The following is a 20,513-nucleotide window of genomic DNA, read 5'->3' as shown; positions in this document are numbered from 1 at the left end:
TTTGATTTTTTCTTTTGGGGAAGTGAGCTATGAATATTCATCAAGATTAAATTAAAGCATTGTTGTATTCTTTCTTTATAACAATTTGATTCAAAAGAAGTCACAAAACTTTATGCCCTAAATGTGTGACTACAAGGCATATTGCATGTTATACATAGTAATGTTTGAATTTGTTTTGTGAATTAATTTTTAATCAAATTGTTAGATTAATTATGGTTAAATGTGATTAATCAATTGGGTTTTGGACCATAAGGGTCTTTTGTTTGGGCCTATTAAGGGTACCCTTAATTTTAAAATTTATTTAATTAATTGTGATTAATTAAAATAAATTTGATAGGGAAGGGATTGTGATGTGCGGGCTATGTGTTTTAGATACACAGAAGATATGGCCCGTGTTATGCATGTACAAGTCAAAAAATATATTTGATAGTCGAAGTCAATTTATTAATTAAATGTTTTAAACAATCTTTGCATCAAGAAGAATTTTGATGTAGTGGCATAATTAATTTTATATTTGACATAAGAGGTTATGAATTCAAATCTTATTTATTTGGATAGTGTTTGCTAACTAAGATATAGATTAGAAAAAATGATATATGAAAAGTATTCAAAACAAAAATATTTTTTATTGTATTCGTTAAATTTATCTAAAAATAAGTTATATGACTTCTTATTTTAAACTTTCTAAATAAATTTATCTCTCTTCCCTGTTCAAATAAGTTATCTTAGACTTTACAGATAAGTTATCTTAATATAAGTTTGTCTTACTCATTTTAATAAATACTACCTTGACAAATAATGCGAATTTAAATATCGAAACACCAAAGTGTTTGTAGTTAACTAATTATAATTTTTTGTGAATTTATTTTAAAAATTCCAAAAGTGTGAATGATGTTCTTTTACATTCATGAATTGTATTAAATGTGTTTACATGACTATCTATAGGCCTTTAGTGGGCCATTTTAGGAGGAGCAGGGAATGTATTTACATGAATATGTAGGATATGTGAATGTGTTTCATGAAATGTGGTGTTAGTTCAAGTTAGGATGGATTTATAGACCATCATCAAATGCCTACAAGGATTAAGGAAGAGCAAAAGTTTGGTTTATTCAAACTAATTGAACCAAAAGTTTGGTTCTTTTCTTATATCGATTTGATTTGGTTAGGTTAATTTTTTTCAAAAATTTAATTTTCAATTTTTGATTTGATTTTTTGGTTGGAAGAACTAAATTAATTGAACTGACCAAATTTTAAAATAATGTCATTTTTTATGTTTATAAAATGATGTCATTTTCTTTAATTTTGTGTTTTTTCTATCAATTTTTTTGATGTTTCTTTGATTTAAATCGATTTGGTTCAATTTATATAGTTTGAGTTTTATTTTTTCTATTACAAGTAAGTTCAATTTTCCGGGCTAATTAGTCAGTTCGATTCGATTTTACTCTTTGAATTGATTTAATCGATTAGTGAATTTTGATTAATTATTGGAATGATTGGATCTTCTTGCCAAACTTACAAAACAAAAGGTTAGGTCTATGTCATCCTTAGAAGGGCCCCCAATGCCTAAGTGAATATGAACGAAGGCAGGGCTAAGTTGCCAAGGAAAAGAATAGAAGGGAAGAAAAGAATAGAGAGTTCAGAGATAATAGATTTAAGTTAGGTTTTAAAGTGAACCTTAAATATTTATTGGCTCGAACCTATCATTATGCCTAACTTGGGCTTTGTATAAAATTTGTCTTGGTCTCTCTTCAAGTTAAATTTTCACAAAGTCAATTAAATATTAAAAATTAAAAAATTTGTCTCAAATGGTTGTATATATAGAATACATTTTTAATTGTTATATACAACAATATTCATTGCTTGATCAATCAATTTGATTAAGCATCATCAATTTTGAAGACATCACTTAAATGTCTAATTCGAACCCATCATCTTTAACATGTAAGAGATTGAAAGAAAGTGAGATAACATTTCAAGTCATCTTATTCGATCAATTCATCTCTCTTAAAATTACGTCATTTAATTGAAAATAACACATTAGTCATTAATAGTCTCTTTTTAGCAATGGATGTAACTAAAAATTACAATAAAAGGCTTTAATTTAACTAATTAAATTATAACAATTATTTGATCAATCAAGAACATGCATTGTATTTTAAACAAAAGAAATAACTTAATTAAGCATTGTATTTTATTGCATTCAATTAACTTTTATTGATGCCATAGACTGACAGGTAAACCATGTTCGGGTAATTTGAAATATAACTTGTCATTTAGGTCTCCTGATTAAAGTCTAAAGGGCTCTTTAGTAACTTACCAGTACCATTTAATTTATTGTTTCGAAATGAATATGCATGAGTAAATTTGGACAGTTTGTAGAGCTAGAAAATATGATTCTAATTGTGAAGTGTTTCGCTCCCGCCCTAACAATAAGAAAAACTTTCTAAAAAAAAGGGAGAAAGATGACATAACTAACATACCTTCTTAAACATACTTGCCACCAAGCAATCAAGATAGATTATTTTTGCCACCAAGCAAGCAATCAAGTCTTACAAAGATGAGCCCATTTTATTTTTTACAAAAATAAAGTTTAATTTGAATTTTTTACAAAAATAACCCCAGTTAATAGTAAGGTTAATTATACCAATAATTACTCAATTTTACATTCTGTTACTATTTGGTTACTAAACTTTGAAATATTACCTGTTAGTCACTAATATTACTAATATTTCAAAACTGTTACTGCTTAAGTACTGAATTTTAAAATGTTACATACTAATCATTAATATTTCAAAATATTTTCTTACCCGTCACTCGTTAGTCACTGAACTTTAAGTTCACGAGTGACGGATGAGAAACAATTTTAAAATATTTATGACTAATAGGTAACATTTTAAAGTTCAATTACTAAACAGTAACAGTTTTAAAATATTAGTGACTAACAAGTAATATTTCAAAATTCAGTGACCAAATAGTAACAGAATACAAAGTTGAGTGATTATTGGTGTTAATTAACCCGTTAATAGTAAGGTGACATTATATAACAAAATATTTAAAAATATCTTAAAAAGTGTGACTACCAACAAGTATCAAATGCTCAAGTTTACCTAATGAAAAGTCTAGAGAACCCGATAAGCTTACCGACCGCCTTATCGAAAGAGGGCAAAAAGACAATTTTGCCCCCGCCCACTTTACAAATTTGCAAAATGGGCCATTGCTGCTCTCTCGACTCCCTTCCATGGCCACCGCCTTGTCGCTACCGTCGCGCCTTGCCACCTCGCTGGCGATCGGCGAGGCGAGGGCAGCGAGGCGACAGCCATGAAAGGGAGACGAGCGAGCAGGGAGAAAACAACAGTGACCCACTTTGCAAATTTTGCAAAGTGGGCGGGGGCAAAATTGTCTTTTTGGCCCCTTTCTGTAAGGGGCTCAGTAAACCTGTCGGGCCCTGTAGAACGACTCTTACCCAATTGCATATCTAGAGGTGGCAGCTGCTCATCATTCCTGTCTTAAAACCCCACACAAATACATCTTCGAAGGAGCCTTTGTTGTTTATTCATCATTGGAGAAGTTCATGTGAATACTGTTGAAACAAAATAAAGAAGAGAGTGATAACATCCATTTATATAAAGATTTCTAGATGGTGCAGCACTGGAAGTGAATTAACTCAATCTTAGTGTCAAGAATAAGATTCTGCTTTACAGAAGAAGGAATACATTTTTCAATCACAAGGAGGGCAGCATTTAGAATACAACATGATATCGGATAATATTGACAGTGATGGGAACAAACCTAGAACTAGAAGAAGAAATTTAGGATGGTTCGATCAAGTATATTACCAATAATTACACATCTAAAACCTGTTCATCGGATGTGGGTTCTGAACTTAGAAGTCTTTCAACCTCATCGTTTGCGGCAGCTTGGAGTCTCCATCTCTGCAGAGAATGACAAGTCAATGAAAACTGCAACTTCTTGTTTCAAACCTATTTAAGGAGATCCCTTTCTACCCATCCCCATCAAAAAATCCGAAGAGATGCTGCTAATGAGTCAAAAGAAACAGTAAGTTTCAGAAGAGCTTAGTAACAAACCCAACTAACCAAAATTTGCTAGTAATTAACCACAAAGAAAAACCAAAACAAACACAAAACCCATAAAGATACAGAGTTTCAGATTTCTGCTTTTAAGAGTTTGTCATTTCTAACTACATTTAGTTTCTCCTTCCCTTTGTTCAGTTCTTCAGGAAAAAATAAGCAAATTACTATAGTTTGAGCGTGTGAGATGTCAGAGAAAATGCTTTGAGATGTAAGAACATGCCTCTTCGAGATTTTCAAGCTCCATTGTCTGTCGTATCTGTTCAGCAATATTTTCCTGCCAAAGGAGAATAACAAACTCAAATCAAGTGCTGCTTATTCTCAGTTTTCTAAAATTACAGAAGCTGCCACAGTTAATTGGAATTTGTTCGCATATGTGCATTATAACGTAATGAAGTGGTGCATACTGCATTGCTAGATGATTCAGCAGCAAGAACATTAGAATCCATCTCAACCTCAATTTCAATCATAGAAGAAATCTGGGATGAAAATAAAGAAAAGAAGATTCATCAATGCAAACCAAGTTGACTTATGTTGAAAGGATTTGAGAAATGACAGTTATTTCCATTGAACTTCTGCTCCCGGTTTCATGGTGTAGGAAACATACCCTTGCATAGCTGTCTATGAGTTCAATTCGTTTCCTCAGAGAACTATCCAAGCCTTCACGTACTCTTTTGATTCTATTCCTCCGAGCACTGCAGGAGCAAAATAATCATAAAACAGTTATAGCGATCTTTGAACAACACGCTCATCAGATAGTAATAATTTTTCTATCAAAATAGAAGGTAACAATCATGTCAATGCTTATAGGGTAAATGACAAAAAAATGGCAAACTTTGACCTGAGTTAAAGATTTATTCTGAACTTTAAAATCAATTAACTACTGAAACTTTAAAATCATTCAATTGTGTTCTATCACCGACATTACATTAAAAAAGTTACACAACCGTTAAATTGTTGAATAGAAATCCAGCGTGTGCAAGAGGGGGATAATGGGCATTGATTTTGGTTGAGTTGGGCAAGATTTTGAGGCTGATACATCATCTCCCTCTTGCACACTCCACCACAATTTAATGGTTTTATAATTTTTTTAGCAGAATGCTGATGGCAGACCACGATTGAAACAATTTTTGAAGGTTGTAGTTAATTGATAAGATCAAAAGTTCAGAACAAATCTGCTACACAGGTCAAAGTTTGCATTTTTGTCATTTACCCATTAAGAAAGGATTCTAAAAAATGTGTAGAAGTTTTGACCGATAAGAATCTTCTCCCACAGCAAAGATTTTGTTCTCCAATTGGCACATGCGAGCCAGCATCCATACCTGTACAAAAATAAAATTAACTTTGCAAAGGAAACCACACATTTTGCAGTTTATATGACAAAGGGAATGATAGGTACATAATATTAAGGTTGAAAAATAATTATAATGATATGATCCTGAGCATGCAGGATATGAAAAGCACATTTAAATTAATCCCAGTTAAACGCAACAATTGGGGCTGGACTTACCCTTCTAGTTCATCACGTCTTTAAAAAATGTGAAAACATAGAAGATTGCATGCAGAGAAGTAGTTAAAATTCAGATCCTAGAATGAATTTAATTTCCTCACCATTAACTTCCACTGCCACCATAAATATACATAAATAAGCTGTAAGTTAAAAAAAAAAGTGCATAAATTTGAAGTGTAACTTTTCTGAATAATGAATTGGAAGCATCACTAGATCTTTTGTGACCAAACTTGATATCCAGAATTTTTCTTGCTTATTTCCTGAAAGGTTGATCTAATTGAACAAGTCACTGGTAATCAATCACAACTTTTGCCAGCTTGTGTTCTGACATGACGGGATGAAAGTTTTATGTGAATAAATGTAAAGAACAATTCCTGTCACTACCATCAGAAGGAAACAAAAAAATATCATGCCATGCAACTATATTAGGCGTGCAGGAACTCAAGGATGCAGGAATTATTTGATTCCAAGTGCAGACAATAATTGAACACAAAGTCACATTTACTATGGCAATGTACCTCATTCTCAGCAGCTTCTTTCAAATCCTTGATGCGAGATTGAAGTCGGTCATACTGTGCTAGAAGTTGCTGCCTGATGGCAATTACATCCACCAACCCCTGAGGCAGCTGCCAAAATAAGAACTAGCATAAACACTAGATGCATTTGGGTCATTTGGGTAATGTATGTCCACAAATTCTCCTAAGGAATTCCCCAAAGATGGTGAAATCACATCATTGAGAGAATGAAAACAACTGATTCTATTAGGCTGCAACTATTCTGAAGCATGTAAAGTGTCAGAAAACTGCCTAACTACTAAAATAAGTGACAAGTTTCGTATTTTTGGTTGATCTTAGGTCCATGGCTCTGAAAAACTCAAAAAGAAAAAGAATGGCAATTTTTTTGCTGTTGTGGTACACTAGGCCCACAGAAATTGTTGGAGTAAACTTATTGTGTAATGGACTGATTCTAAGGTTCTTGGTTGCAGTTGGGCCATTTTCAGAAGATTATGTGATTTTTCTTTAGAAAGAAAAAGAAATACTGTTTATTTTGTCCTCCCTCCTCTCCATTAAGATAATCAGTGTTGGAATAAGTCGTAGCAACTGTACTAATGTGCTTTCCCGCAGGTCCATAACCGATAGGATCCAGAATTCTCAACTAGAAGATTGTGATGAATATAACAAATTTGCAAATGAATAAAACTGAAATCTCAATGCCATAAATAGTAAATAAGAGCCTGTAGATGGTCTCAAGAAGTAAGAGACCTTTTCAATAAAATTTAGGCAAGGAAAAGGAAGGCATGCAAATTCTTAATGAAATACTATGACCAACTTACCCGGCCTAACTGGGGGAAAACCAAAGCATTCAAAGTGGCCCCAAGAGCAAAAGATGAAACTACAGCCACTGAAATGAACTGGGGCAAGCTGGGATCAATGATTCCGGAAGCAGCATCTCCAGTAGCCAGCACAGCCAATAGGGGAATGAGTACAGAGGGGTTAAGTAAGGATGAGCCTTCATTTTTTATGGGTGCTCTCAATAACAAAGATTCTCGGCCATCTCTATGGTTTGTCAAGAAAATAGGCTCTCCTGGATAGAAGTTGGGAGGTTTTGGACTAAACTTTAAGGGACCAACCTCTCTGTAAACGTTTTCTGGAGCAGCTACAGCAATGGTTACTCTTTCTCCTACCAGTGCAGGGAGATCAACTGTTTCAGTAGCAAATCGGTGGGTGCGTGCCATCCCAGATGGAGTCTCAACCTGCAAGCGAAATGGAAAGAATTAATTAGCAGGCCAACAGGGAAAAAGGTATAGGTTTTAGTATGCAGTATAAAAGAATGCAAGTACACATATGAGCCACAGCACATTGACTAAGATATCTTTATGGGTGGACCTTTAAGGAAACCCATCTATTTTGCTCATATGAGGTACAATTTCAGTAAATTTGCTGCAAGAGAGATGCTGACAAAAAGAACAATTTATGAAATTTCTTGAAGACAAAAGTCAAAAAATAAGTTTGGTTTCTTGAATATAATGTACAAATCAGCAAAAAAGCGAAGAAAAGAATATAAGGTAACATTTGCAACAAATTTATAAAGCTGCACCAGGTGCTGCAATGACTCAATGAGACATAAAAGAAGAAAATCTTAAAAGATGCAGACTCTTTTGATAGTTAATGAAAATGATAGGAACATCAAACGGATGTTCAAAGTTTCTTGAAGACGGTAAAATTATACCACAATAGAGTGAACTGCAGCAGGAATGCTTAGCTTCTTTATTTGCAGGAATCTTAGCCCCCTTTTCCAAGCAGGCACCTCCATGCTGCGTTCGGCAGTATGGAATCCTTAGAAAAAGTGAATATCCCAGAATCAATGCCATAAACAAACACAATCTTGTGAAAAACAATAAAGCACAAGGAAATAGAAATAAACCCTTTTCACAATGCAATATAATTGTGTGATGGAGAGCATAGAAGCAAATATTTTGGGAAATATTTTACTAGGCATAAATCAAATCGTTTAGAGGATGACGGCATTGCAATAGATTGAGAGTACACCAATTTGTGTGTGACCTTACAAGAAAACAAGACAAGGCTTGATTGCTCAAATGCAGACAAATTAAAGTAAATCAACCAACCTGATTTCTTCCGACTCAATACTGATAATGTTGCCCGAAACTAGCTCATATTGGTAGCGACATTTTGAACAGGAGACAATCTGCAGAAGAAATGAAACTCTCATCGTCATACAATCTGAAAAGTAAATGTCAAGGCAAATGAACAAATAGTTTCTTGTGTCCCATCATATCATCCATTCAAAATCCTTAAAGGACCAATCAGACACTAGCATCTAGTAGTGACTGGAACATAAGAAAAGGGTTCTTAAATTATAGTGGTGAAGTTTTAAAATGAAGAGAGCTCTAAAAATCCAAGGGAACAAAGTATATAAGAGCCAAGCTGAAAACTTAAGTCACCCAACAAGAAAAGTGATATGGAATAGCACCTCAAAGAAAAAGAAATATGGAATTAGTATATGCTTCCCATGCATTTCTGCAATGATGAAGAAGATAACAAAGCTACATCATACATGATTGGCATTACTCTCCAACTCAACTAAGCCCTTCCTCAGTTACTAGACAACTAGTCCATATTTTGCCATTCCTCTACAAACAGCCATAAGTATTCACTAGCAATTCTCCAACTACCACTACCTGCGTACTCACCTAGGGGCCAAACAAAGATCGAAATGGTTGAAAATATCATCAAAGCAAATGTGCATGCCTGAATACCATGTTGAGGCTGAGCAACAGTGACCGCTATCAAACAAGTAGGACACTTCACGATCTTACCAAAAGGAACCTGTATAAAATCAAAGAAATTGCATTAGAGTTGAGACAATGGCAGTGCTGGTATGCAGATAAGTGTCAGGCCAGTAAAAAGGGGCATCAAAATTTAGGCACACCAAAGAAGAACAGCAAAAGAAATAAGCCTCAATTTCAAAAAGACCAATACAGCAAGGCTCAAGGATGCCAGTATAAAATGGTGGAATTAAGAAACCAGTCCTTCAGGGAGCATAAGGTGGCGTGTTGGATACTGGGCAGTGGAATATGGAAGAAACTAAAAAAGTTTGTGAAAACAATGGGTGGTATATTGCAGGATGTCTAATTATGTTAAACATCATGCATTTTCTTTTTCCAGTATAATACCTCAACAAATCAAGTGATCAAGTGCACCATGTTCACTTACACTTAGTATCCAATTCATCTCTTATTTAATTGCTGCTCTGTCGATGTCGGTAATTTTCCATTCTGGTTTTGTAAAGATTTCTTCCACAATAATTATCTGCGTAGTTTTGAAATATAAAAACAACATATCCAGCCTTTATCCCACTATGTGGGGTCGGCTACATGAATTCTAAACTTCCATGTATTTCTGTCTTTTGTCATATCTTCATTTAAATCCATACACTTCATATCGAACTTTAATGTCTCTCCCAAAGTCTTCTTGAGTCTGCCTCTTCCTCTTTTTTTGACTAATTGTTTCATTTCATCAACTCTCCTCACAGAAGCGTCTCTTGGTCTCCTTCTCACATGACCAAACCATCTTAGTCTAGTCTCTCTCATCTTCTCCTCGATTGGCACTACTCCTACCTTATTACGAATAACTTCATTTCTAATTTTATCATTTCTTGTATAGCTGCTCATCCATCTTAACATCCTCATCTCCGCTATACTCGTCTTTTGCTCATGCTGGTATTTGACTGCCCAACATTCTGAGCCATACAGTAAGACTGGTCTTATAGCTGTCCTATAGAATTTTCCTTTCAATTTTAATGGGATTTTACCATCACATAACACCCCCGATGCATTTCTCCATTTTAGCCAACCTGCCTTAATTCTATGTGCGACATCCTCGTGAATTTCTCCATCTTTTTGAATCACTGATCCCAAATATCGAAAATGGTCTTTTCTTTGTAAGATTTAGTCTTCTAGTTTTATTATAACATCATCCACTCTTGCATTCTTACTAAATTTACATTCCATATATTCATGTTTTCTTTCTACTTAATTTAAATCCCTTATATTCTAAATTATTTCTACACAACTCAAGCTTAGTGTTCACTCCTTTTGTTTCATCCACCAACACTATGTCGTCTGCAAATAGCATACACCATGGCACCTCTGTCTGAATAATTTTAGTGAGTTCATCCATTACTAGAGCAAATAAGTATGGACTTAGTGCAGAACCTTGATGCAGTCCTATTGTAGTTGTAAACGGTTCAGTATCCCCTCTACATGTTCTAACCCTTGTCTCTACACCGTGATACATGTCCTTAAGGGCTTGTATATAGGCTATTCTGACTCCTTTCTTCTCTAAAACCCTCCATAATACTTCTCTAGGAACCTTATCATAGGCCTTTTCTAGATCTATAAACATCATATGTAGGTCCCTCTGGTGATCCCGATACCTTTACATTAGGCGCCTCAGTAGGTATATAGCTTTCATTGTTGACCTACCAAGCATAAAACCAAACTGATTTTCCGAGACTTTTGTTTTTTTTCTGAACCTCTGCTCTATTACTCTCTCCCAGAGTTTCATGGTATGACTCATTAACTTAATTCCTCTGTAATTTTCACAATTTTGAACATCTCATTTGTTCTTGTATATAGGAACCAAAGTACTCTTCCTCCACTCATCTGGCATCTTTTTTTATTTAAGGATTGCGTTAAATAATTGCGTTAGCCAAGAGATGCCCTCTTCTCCCATGCATTTCCATGCTTCTATTGGTATATTACCTGGTCTCACCACCTTATGATTTTTCATCTTTTTTAATGCTTGTCTTATTTCATTTGAACTTATGTGTTGATAAAATGTATAGCTCACGTTCCTTTTGGAGTTACTAAGGTGTCCCAACCTAACTCTTGTGTCGCCACTATCATTGAATAATTTTGTGAAATACTCTTTCCATCTCTCCTTAATCGCTCCCTCATTCACTAATACATTTTGATTTTCATCTTTTATGCATTTCACTTGATTTAAATCCCGTGTTTTTCTTTCTCTTGCTTTAGCTAATTTATATATATCTCTTTCCCCATCTTTTGTATCAAGTCGTTTATATAGATTCTCATATGCTTTTGACCTTGCTTCAATAACAGCTCTTTTTGCTACCTTTTTTGTTTCTTTATAATTTTTTTGATTTTCTTCATTGTTGCATTGATATATAGCCTTATAACAAGTTTTCTTATTTTTAATTTTCAATTGTAGCTCTTCATTCCACCACCAAGACTCCTTAAGGTTAGGGGCTCTATCATTTGTCTCTCCAAGGACTACTTTTGCCGTGCTTCTCAGGGCGTTAGCCATTTCTTTCCACATTTGGTTTGTCTGTCCTTCTCCATTCCATTCCCTTCTACCCCTTAATTTTTCTTTGGAGATTAGTTGTTTCTCCCCTTTTAAATCCCACCACCTGATTTTTGGATTTGGTTTTATGTGATTTTTTCTCTTCCAATTTCTTACTTGGACGTCAAGTACTAGAAGTCTATGTTGAGTAGTCAAACAGTCTCCTGATATCCCCTTACAATCCCTACAACATAACCAATTCTCTTGTCTCATGAGGAAGTAATCTATTTGGGTCCTTGATGTGCTATTTTTATATGTGAGTAAGTGTTCGTCCCGTTTTTTGAACCTAGCATTGGTTATGATGAGCCCATATGCCATAGCAAAATCTAGAATAGACTTACCCTCATTATTAATTTCCCCGAATCCATACCCTCCATGTACCTCTCTGTAACCGCTTCCGTCTCTACCCACGTGTCCATTTAAGTCACCTCCTATAATCACTTTTTCTCCTCTTGGTATCATTTGTATAAGTCCCTTTAGGTCCTCCCAGAATTTTGCTTTTATCTCATCACCTAACCCTGCTTGTGATGCATATGTACTAAAGATATTCATAATCATTCTTCCTAGACTAACATTCACCATAATAATCCTATCCCCTATTCAATAAAAGAATTGGGGGGGGGAGGTTGTGTTAAAGATTTCCTGGAGGACCTCTATATCAATATAAGAATAGGAGCCAGAGAAACTACATATAAAACCCAATAAGTAATCACTTCCCAATCAAAGCAGAACAAATGTCCACACTGAAAAGCATAGTTTAAAACCAAAGTTTAACTGTTTTAACTTAGAGCACCAAAAAGTTCACATAATTAGATGTGCATAAATAGTTGCTCAAAGATAAACTTTATGTAAATAAAAGTTAACTGGAGTTCATTATACATGAGTATTGAGATATCTACTTCAGTGAGAATAAGACCAAGCAAGAGTAAGTAAATTAAAGAAGTGTTGCTTTAAAAGACAGAAATGTAAGAGCAAAAACCATTGCATTATCCAGATAGGAAAAACAAGTTTAAAACATGTTGGCTGTTGACAGAATAAGTAAACAACGATTGCATCCATACCTCTTCACCAGGAGAAACTCCTACTCTACTAACAGCACCAATCATCTCAAGGGCATCTGAAACTCTCAGTGATGCTGCTAGGCCCTGAATTAATAATGTGTAAGTGTGTACATCTGGCCTGGACCACTTCCATCTCTGAACAAATGAAGTGGTTTCACCATCAGCAGCCCCTGTAATCATTTTTTTGAGAATGTCTATTCATTAGTTTCACATGAACAAGACAAAGAAAACTATGAAATTCATAAATAGCAACAAGTGAAACATAAGATAACTAAATAAGAAATATACAATGAAAGGTCATTCATAAAGTGCATTTAAACAGGGGCATATATCTAACAGTATAATACTTAGAAAGCCAATTAGAAAAGCATTTAATCTTATAGATGTCAGTTGGAACCCATTACCAAAAGAAAAAAGCAAGAAAGTATCCCCCAAAAAAGCAAGAAAAGTAAAAACATCAAGCAACTGTTTGTTAAACAAGTTCATCAGCTATGTCAGTCTATTAATTATCCAATTCATCGCTTATATATCATAAAGCAAAAGAATGTTAATCAAAATGCAAGAAAACATCAATTCCCAGAATATTGTGCTATTTGATGACTGTGAGCACATATCAGGCTCTGCCATGAGTTACTTTCTAAAACTACAATGCAGTATTCACAATCTTCTGACAGAGACCAAAACTCCATCTGACATGGCCTGAAGATCTCCACAGAGTCCTATGGATTTATGCCTATGTGCTGGGTCAAAAGGGACATTCATACCCTTGTTGGCTAAAATTGCCTTGACCAAAGATACATATATAGTGCCCCCATTTTTGCCAAGGACCACTTCCTCACAAGCCCCTTCAGTAATTTACCTCAAGATATCTCCATGTAATGGTTTGTTCTCAGCATCTCCACTTGATAACACCCATTAATTCCTTCATACTCCCCAACACTAGCCCCTCCGTTTCATTCTCTCAGTGCAGACCTCGCAGCATTATGTCCAAACAATTCCCTAAGGAGTAAAGACCTTGGGTTTGAGACAGAACCTAGGTGGTCATTAGCTCTTTGGAAGACTATTGGGACTTGTAGACTAGAGGTTGGGGCTAAAAGATTGCTGAGGTGCCTAATCATCCAACTATCACATGGCATATGAAGTCTACATCTCAACCAGCCATTGGGAGAAGAGCACTGAAGGACAACAACAATAAATCAAAGCCTTAATCCTATTAGGTGGGTTAAAGTACATGGGTTTTAGCTTGACAATTAATATAGTGTTCCAAAAATCGGCCTAGGCGGCCGCTAGCCGAGGCGAATATGCCCTAGTCGGGCCTCCTAGGCGCCGGCACGATTAATCGGCCGGCTTGGGCGCCTAGTCGGCCCGCGCCGCCTGGGCCGCCCAATTTCTTGCTTTAAATATCAGCGGCTTTTTCATTTCTAAAACCCTAAACGCTGCCTCTCATACTCCTCTCACTCTCAGCCGTCTCCCCCGTTCATACTCCTCTCACCCCAAGGTCGACGCCGCCGGCCCGCCGGTACCTCACCTTCTCGCTGCATCCTCCTCGTTGCTTCAACTTCGTCGTCACCGCCGCGTCCTCGCCGTCAAGCTCCATCTCCGTCGCGTAACCCCTCTCTCTCTCTCTCTTATTCTTCTACTTACACTGCCGCCTCAACATGTTTCTGTTTCTGTTTTTTTTTTTTTTTCTTTTCTATTTATATATTAGATATATATTTACTATTTAATTTCTATTATTAACTATACATAATATATGTATTTTTACATGAAGAAGATTGAAAACATAAAATTCTATGAAGTTATTGGTTATTTTGTAGAAAATAATTTCTGTTTTTATTATATTGTAAAATAAAAGTTATTTTGCTATTTTATTGTCTTAATTTGATTATTTTGTAGTTATTTTGTAATTATGGCATGATATGTTATTGTTTTTTTTAATATTTAAGTGAGGTTATTGGTTATATATATAGGTTTCTATTGCAAGTTTCTTCGATTAAATTAAAAAATGTCGGATGGAACTCGGAGTACGGGAGCATCATCCGATGCAACTTCAGTTCTTAAAAGGAAGTCCAATGATATCGGATGGGAGTATGGAATATTAATTGATCCAAAAAATATGAATAAAGTTAAATGTAAGTTGTGTGGTAAAATTATATCGGCCGGAATTTATATTATAAAAGAACACATAAGCCACATTTTCGGAAATGTTTCTGCATGTTCAAAATCTTCTTCGAATGATAAAGCCAAATGCAAGAATGCTATTGACGAGGCAAAGAGTAAGAAGAAGAATAAGAAGAAGGAGGAAGATTTGATGAGATCTTCTGTTAATATTTCTGAAGGGAGGGATGATGAACATGAATTGCAAGAGTTAGGTAGCGAAAAAGCGTCCCAAACTCTTAGCCCTATGGATAAGTTTGCAACTTTGATCAGTCTTGAAACTTGTTTGACTAGGGGAATGACGAAAAGGCAACAAAATATCAACGAAACGCTCTTTAAAGAAAGAACACAGACTGTTCGTGAGTATAGTGCTAAATGGGTGTACGAAGCTGGTATACCTTTTAATGTTATAGATCATGATAGCTTCAAATTGTTTGTTGAAGCGGTTGGTCAATTTGGCCCGAGATTCAAACCTCCCAGTCAGTACCAGTTGAGGGAACCATTATTAAAAGGAGAAGTGGATAGAACTAAAGAATTACTGAAGAAGCATGAAGAAGAGTGGGCACGAAATGGGTGTTCCATTATGGCAGATGCTTGGACAGACAGAAAAAGAAGGAGCATCATGAACTTATGTGTTAATTCTAATACAGGTACTGCTTTTTTGTCTTCCAGAGAGTCTTCAGACGAAGCACATACAAGTGAATTCATTTTTGAGTATGTGGACAAGTGCATTGAGCAAGTTGGGCCACAAAATGTCACTCAAGTAGTAACAGACAATGCTGCCAACAACATGAGAACGGCAAAATTATTGAAGTTGAAGAGGCCAAATATCTTTTGGACATCATGTGCTACTCACACCATCAATTTGATGCTTCAAAGTATAGGAAAACTACCAAGGTTTAAAAAAGTCATTGATCGAGCCAAGAGTTTGACAATTTTCATTTATGCACACCATTAGACCTTGTCCTTAATGAGGTCATTTACAAAAAAAAGGGATATTGTGAGACCAGGAGTCACTAGATTTGCTTCTTCTTTCCTTACTCTGCAAAGTTTGATAGAGAAAAAAGCTCAAATGAGGACAATGTTTACTAGCTCTGAATGGAATGAGTGCAAATGGTCAAAGACTGTTAAAGGTAAAGCATCATATGCTATTGTGATAAGCATTGCTTTTTGGAATGGTGTAAATTTATGGCTTAAGGTTTTTGCACCTTTGGTAAAAGTGTTTCGAATTGCTAATGCAGATAAAAAGCCTTCTATGGGCTTTTTATATGGAGAGATTAAGTATGCAAAGGAAGCTATTAAGGAAACCCTAAATAATCTTGAGAATAACTACCAACCTATTATAGAGATTATTGAAGCAAGGGTGAAAGATAGGCTAGATAGTCCACTACATTTTGCGACTTACCTTTTGAATCCCTATTACTTTTTTAAGGATATGGATATACAACTTGATCATGAAGTCATTGATGGATTTTTTAACTGTGTGGAGATGTTTTATGATGCCGATGGTGAATTGCAAGATCATGTTGTAAATATTGAGTTGCCAAAATATACTCATAAAGAAGGAACTTTTGGAAAATCGTGGGCAACTCAAGAGTGTGCAAAAAATGATGACAATTATAATTCAGGTATAAAATTTATTTAATCATTTTCTTAGTTTCTATTGTGTGTAAGTTTATTTACTTTATACTTGTTTGACTTATGTAGTTAAATGGTGGATAACTTATGGAAATCACACTCCAAATTTGCAATGAATGGCGAGAAGGATACTCTCATTAACCAGTAGTTCGTCTAGTTGTGAAAGAAATTGGAGCACTTTTGAAGGGGTTAGTGTATACTTTAAAACGTTTTTAATACTTTAATTTCATTATCCCTATCATTCATATTGATATTGCTTTTATTTTATTTATGTAGATACATATGAAGAAAAGAAATAGACTGGATGTGAATCGATTGAACAATTTAGTCTTTGTCCAATTTAATGCGAAATTAATGAACAAGCAAAAAAGAGAGAAGGAAAAGAATGTTGATGTGCTACTTGCTAGTGATGCTAGTAATGCACAAGGATAGATCGTTGATGGAGGAGATGATGAAGAAGTTGAGCCTAGTACGGGGCTCACTTGGGAAATGGTTGGTGAAGCATCCGAAGCAGACGAGATGCTTCAACCTCGAAAAAGTTCCAGGATGAGAGAGCTTCATGAAGATGATTTTCAATCAGAAGAAGATGAGCAAAAGCTTAATGAATTTGATTTTGAGTCTGATGAAGATCGTGTCTTGGAAGAATATGGAGAGAAAGAAGTCCAATTAGATAGTTAGATACTTAGATTCTTCAAGTATGGTTTATGTTGTATTATTGTTGCTTTTGTCTTATTGAACCTAGAACTGATCTACAACAATTTGTTTTCTCATGCTTAATTCCATATTTCACTTGTTATTCTATTATTGTTGCATTATTGATGCATTTCAACTTTGATTTAATTGAAAATAACATCAAATTACATCACAAAGTTTAAAAAAAAAAAAAACAGTAGTTTTCCTAGGCCCCGCCTAAGCGCCCTAGGCGCTATGCCCTAGCCTGACCCCCGACTAGCGCCTAACGCCTTTTAGAACATTGGTCAAACATCTCTAGCCATTATCATATTTTCTATAAAGCTATTACATTATGACTCATGCCTAAGAGTTTTCTAATATTTTCCTTTGGTCTTCCTGTACATATTTTGGTACGATTCTATTTCTATCCACTCTCATAATGGATAAATCCATTAATCTTCTTCTCACATGTGCAGAACATCTTAAAAGCATCTTGCACAACGTATCTTCAATAGGTTCCATCTAGCCTTATTATGTATAACCTTATAATTAATGTTTTTTTTTTCTTGTATGGCTTCACACCCACCATAACACTCTTAAATCAATTATGCTCATGTTTTTCATATATTTTTGCTTAATCACCCAACACAACTTGATACAATAGAGTTGGCCTTATAGCCATCTGATATAACATTCCTTCTAACTTTAAAGAGATCTTAAGAACATCACAAGCCTTAAAGTGAACTAACAATTGCACAAGTTACAAGAGTTACTTCCACTGTAATAATCTTGTCAATTCTATGAATCCTCCAAACTAGCTGCGGGAATTTGGTCAATCTAATTGACAAGCGACTTTACAGTTGATTGTAAGATGTCAGCAATCAACCTTCTAGGTAAGGCTGTTCTTGTTCGAGCTTCAACAGTCAATGAAAGAGTTGATTGTCCAAAGTGACAGTCAATCTCCTTGACCTTCTATTTTTGCTTTTTACTTCATTTATTGCTTAAGTCGACACTATAAGTGATTGTCCATAAGGATAGTCGGTCAAAGAGCTGGACAGTCAATCCAATAATCAATTCTCAGTCAAATGTCAGGCTATAACAGGTAGTTTCAATACTATGTGAATTTTTGCAGATTTACCATTGAGGTTGTTGCAATATAAAGAAGATCTCACAAAGACAAAAGTAAGCCAATGACCAAGTGTACTTAAAGCTAAACACTCCCAAGAAGCATGATAAGTCTCATCAAGCAATAGCAAACAAGAAGACTACAGAAGCTCAAAGACACCATCAGTTACAGAAGAGGAGAACTTCTTGTCTTTTCAAAGAGCTATGAAGTATTATCTTTCTTTTACCTTACTCTGAATTTTAAAGTCTATTCATTTATTTGATCCAAGTGCGGAAAAATTTCTAGAACACTTATAGAAACCAATATTGTTGTGTAGTAGGCAAATAAAAATTTGTCATTGTGGTTAATGCTTACCTAGAGCCTGAAAATATCAGGGGTGATTGTAAAAAGTTGATGAGGTAGTCTTGAAGAACAAACCTCAATGAATTGAAAGTGGAACACAAGATTGGTTGGATCTTGTAGAGTGGACGTATGTGCAAGTCGGCACTAAACCACTATAAATCTCCTTGTGCAACTAATGTGTTTTTCTCAATTGATATTTATTTTGCATACACATGGCAAATTAAACGAGCAAAATTAACTAAAATCATTAAAAAGTTCTATTGACTTGATTCACTACCTTCTTGAATCAAACACCACAAAGGAAAAGGACCAACAAATGCCTATAAGGAGAGTGGATGAAATAGACAAAATTTGAAACAAAAAAGTACCTATAAGATGAGTGGATGAAATGGAAAGGTATCAATAATGTGAGTCGATGAAATAGAAAAGATATATATGTGACACGACTAGGATGGTTTGAACATGTAGAAAAAAGACCAGCAAGCACACCTGTTGAGCTGTGATGATCAAATAGAAAAAGTTTGTAATAAAAGTGGTAAAAGAAAGACCAAAAAAACCATGGTAGAGAATCCTAAAATACAACATGGATATAATAACTTCAGAAAAGATACTGCCATAAATAAAAATTATTAGAAAACTAAAATTCATGAAAATGATCTCACTCAGTGAGATTACGGCCTGTGAGGATGATGAGATAACCAAAGCCCAGAATTCTTACATTATATCCAAATATGGAAAGAAACAAGCACTACATGCTAGAACTATGCAGCACTTAGATGTATTACAGCATAAAACAGTAAGTATTCACCTAATGAAAACACCAATTCTTGGTTTTATAGGCATAAATCCTTGTTGTATTCTTGTCTTTTACTTCCAAATTTTCCAAACAAAAGCACATAATTCTAATGTTACAAGCAAACATACATAGATTATAAAAAACTATAATGTATGTGCACCTACCAAGATCCCAACCTGATCCCATTACAGGCAAAAATTGCTATCACAGCCTAGAAAGCATCAAATATGGGGCCATTTAAACTTCAACAGGTCATGATTCTCTTGTCTTTTTCCTCCAAAATTAAGAAATAGAAGCCCACAATTCTCACAGTATATATCTAAACATGGAAAGAATTCAAAGAAAGACAAGTTACGCGTTAGAGCTGTTCAGTGGGCATATATGCAGATTAATAGGGATAATAATACAATTACAGCATAAAAAAGCAAAAATTCACGAGCCCAGGTCCTCTAAGCTTAAATCCTAGTTGTATTCCCTTCTTTAACTTCAAATTTACGGAACAAAGGCGCACAATCCTCACACTACAAGCCAAGATATGCATGAACTCATTCCAAATACAACATTACATTTACACACCTACCAGGATCAAAAGTGGAACGCATGGCAGAGAAAACGGACAGCGCCAAGTCGATATTGCCGCGATCAACCGCGGCAGATATAATCGAACAGCAGTCGTAGCTACTCACGACGCCGGAGGGCCGCTTCGAGTGCTCGGCGATCATGTCTAGGGCTTCGCTCGCGTCCTTCGCGGCAGAGATTCGGTTGAGCAATCCATCGTCCAGCAGAAGAGAGGCTGCCGCCTCCGCGACGCCGACGCCGTTGTCGCCGTCACTCAACGAGGCCGTGGCGGTCCTGAGCCTCTTCTTTGGAGCAGAGAAGCCGAGTGCTAGAGGCCTGATCGTAGAAGTAGAAAAATAGGTCGGGGAAGCAGCGTTGAGGAGGAAAAGGAAGAGAGAGGCGGTGGCCTTGGTGGTGGCGCTGGTCGTCGGATATAGCTTGGAATTGGAGAGTTGCGGCGAGAGGCGAGGCAAAGAAGGAGAGCATAAGTTCAGAGTCATTCCTCTCTCTCTCTCTCTTGCTTCGTCCTCTGCAATGGTGATGAGAAGATTAGAAACGAGCGGTTGCGGATGGATAATGAGGAGGGAAAGAAAGATGGCAAAATGTTCTGCTGCGCAGGCAAGTCCACGGGGCCCCAAAATTACAGCCGTCCGATTGATCTGTCTCGGAGAGCCGCT

General features: G+C 35.6%; 3 protein-coding genes across 5 annotated transcripts in view; 1 reads left to right on the top strand and 2 right to left on the bottom strand.

Moving 5' to 3' along the window:
• The window catches only part of LOC127812600 (uncharacterized), a 96,680-nt gene that overhangs the window by 40,341 nt on the left and 35,826 nt on the right, over positions 1–20,513 (bottom strand). The window lies entirely within an intron of this gene.
• LOC127812595 (uncharacterized) lies at positions 3,607–20,412 on the bottom strand. Of its 3 annotated transcripts, XM_052353031.1 has the most exons (12): positions 19,859–20,409; positions 12,548–12,717; positions 8,871–8,948; positions 8,228–8,307; positions 7,828–7,912; positions 6,932–7,351; positions 6,117–6,224; positions 5,343–5,410; positions 4,696–4,783; positions 4,496–4,567; positions 4,312–4,365; positions 3,607–3,932 (listed from the first exon to the last, which is right to left on the bottom strand). In XM_052353031.1, the coding sequence occupies exons 1-12, from the start codon at positions 20,334–20,336 to the stop codon at positions 3,843–3,845; spliced, it is 1,791 nt and encodes a 596-aa protein (XP_052208991.1). In that variant the 5' UTR covers positions 20,337–20,409; the 3' UTR covers positions 3,607–3,842. The 3 variants fall into 3 exon arrangements, 1 of the variants encoding a protein (XP_052208991.1); XR_008025953.1 differs by lacking the exons at positions 3,607–3,932; positions 4,312–4,365 and having other exon boundaries at positions 4,495–4,567; positions 5,302–5,410; positions 19,859–20,412; XR_008025954.1 differs by lacking the exons at positions 3,607–3,932; positions 4,312–4,365; positions 5,343–5,410 and having other exon boundaries at positions 4,495–4,567; positions 19,859–20,412.
• LOC127812597 (uncharacterized) lies at positions 15,486–17,255 on the top strand. The gene has a single exon (XM_052353033.1). The coding sequence runs from the start codon at positions 15,675–15,677 to the stop codon at positions 16,347–16,349; it is 675 nt and encodes a 224-aa protein (XP_052208993.1). The 5' UTR covers positions 15,486–15,674; the 3' UTR covers positions 16,350–17,255.

Source organism: Diospyros lotus, chromosome 11 (genome assembly GCF_014633365.1).
Source record: "Diospyros lotus cultivar Yz01 chromosome 11, ASM1463336v1, whole genome shotgun sequence".
Classification (NCBI taxonomy): domain Eukaryota; kingdom Viridiplantae; phylum Streptophyta; class Magnoliopsida; order Ericales; family Ebenaceae; genus Diospyros; species Diospyros lotus.
This window is presented reverse-complemented; position numbering and strand designations above follow the sequence as displayed.

What these genes read in the sequence shown, in the direction of transcription:
- LOC127812597 (XM_052353033.1), top strand. Translation starts at nt 15,675, where the DNA reads ATGAGGTCATTTACAAAAAAAAGGGATATTGTGAGACCAGGAGTCACT.
- LOC127812595 (XM_052353031.1), bottom strand. Translation starts at nt 20,336, where the DNA reads ATGACTCTGAACTTATGCTCTCCTTCTTTGCCTCGCCTCTCGCCGCAA. An exon ending in GAGTTTCTCCTGGTGAAGAG is followed by an intron (nt 8,949 to 12,547) that starts GTATGGATGCAA and finishes GATTTTATACAG; the next exon opens with GTTCCTTTTGGTAAGATCGT. An exon ending in CTGCAGTTCACTCTATTGTG is followed by an intron (nt 7,352 to 7,827) that starts GTATAATTTTAC and finishes TTTCGCTTGCAG; the next exon opens with GTTGAGACTCCATCTGGGAT.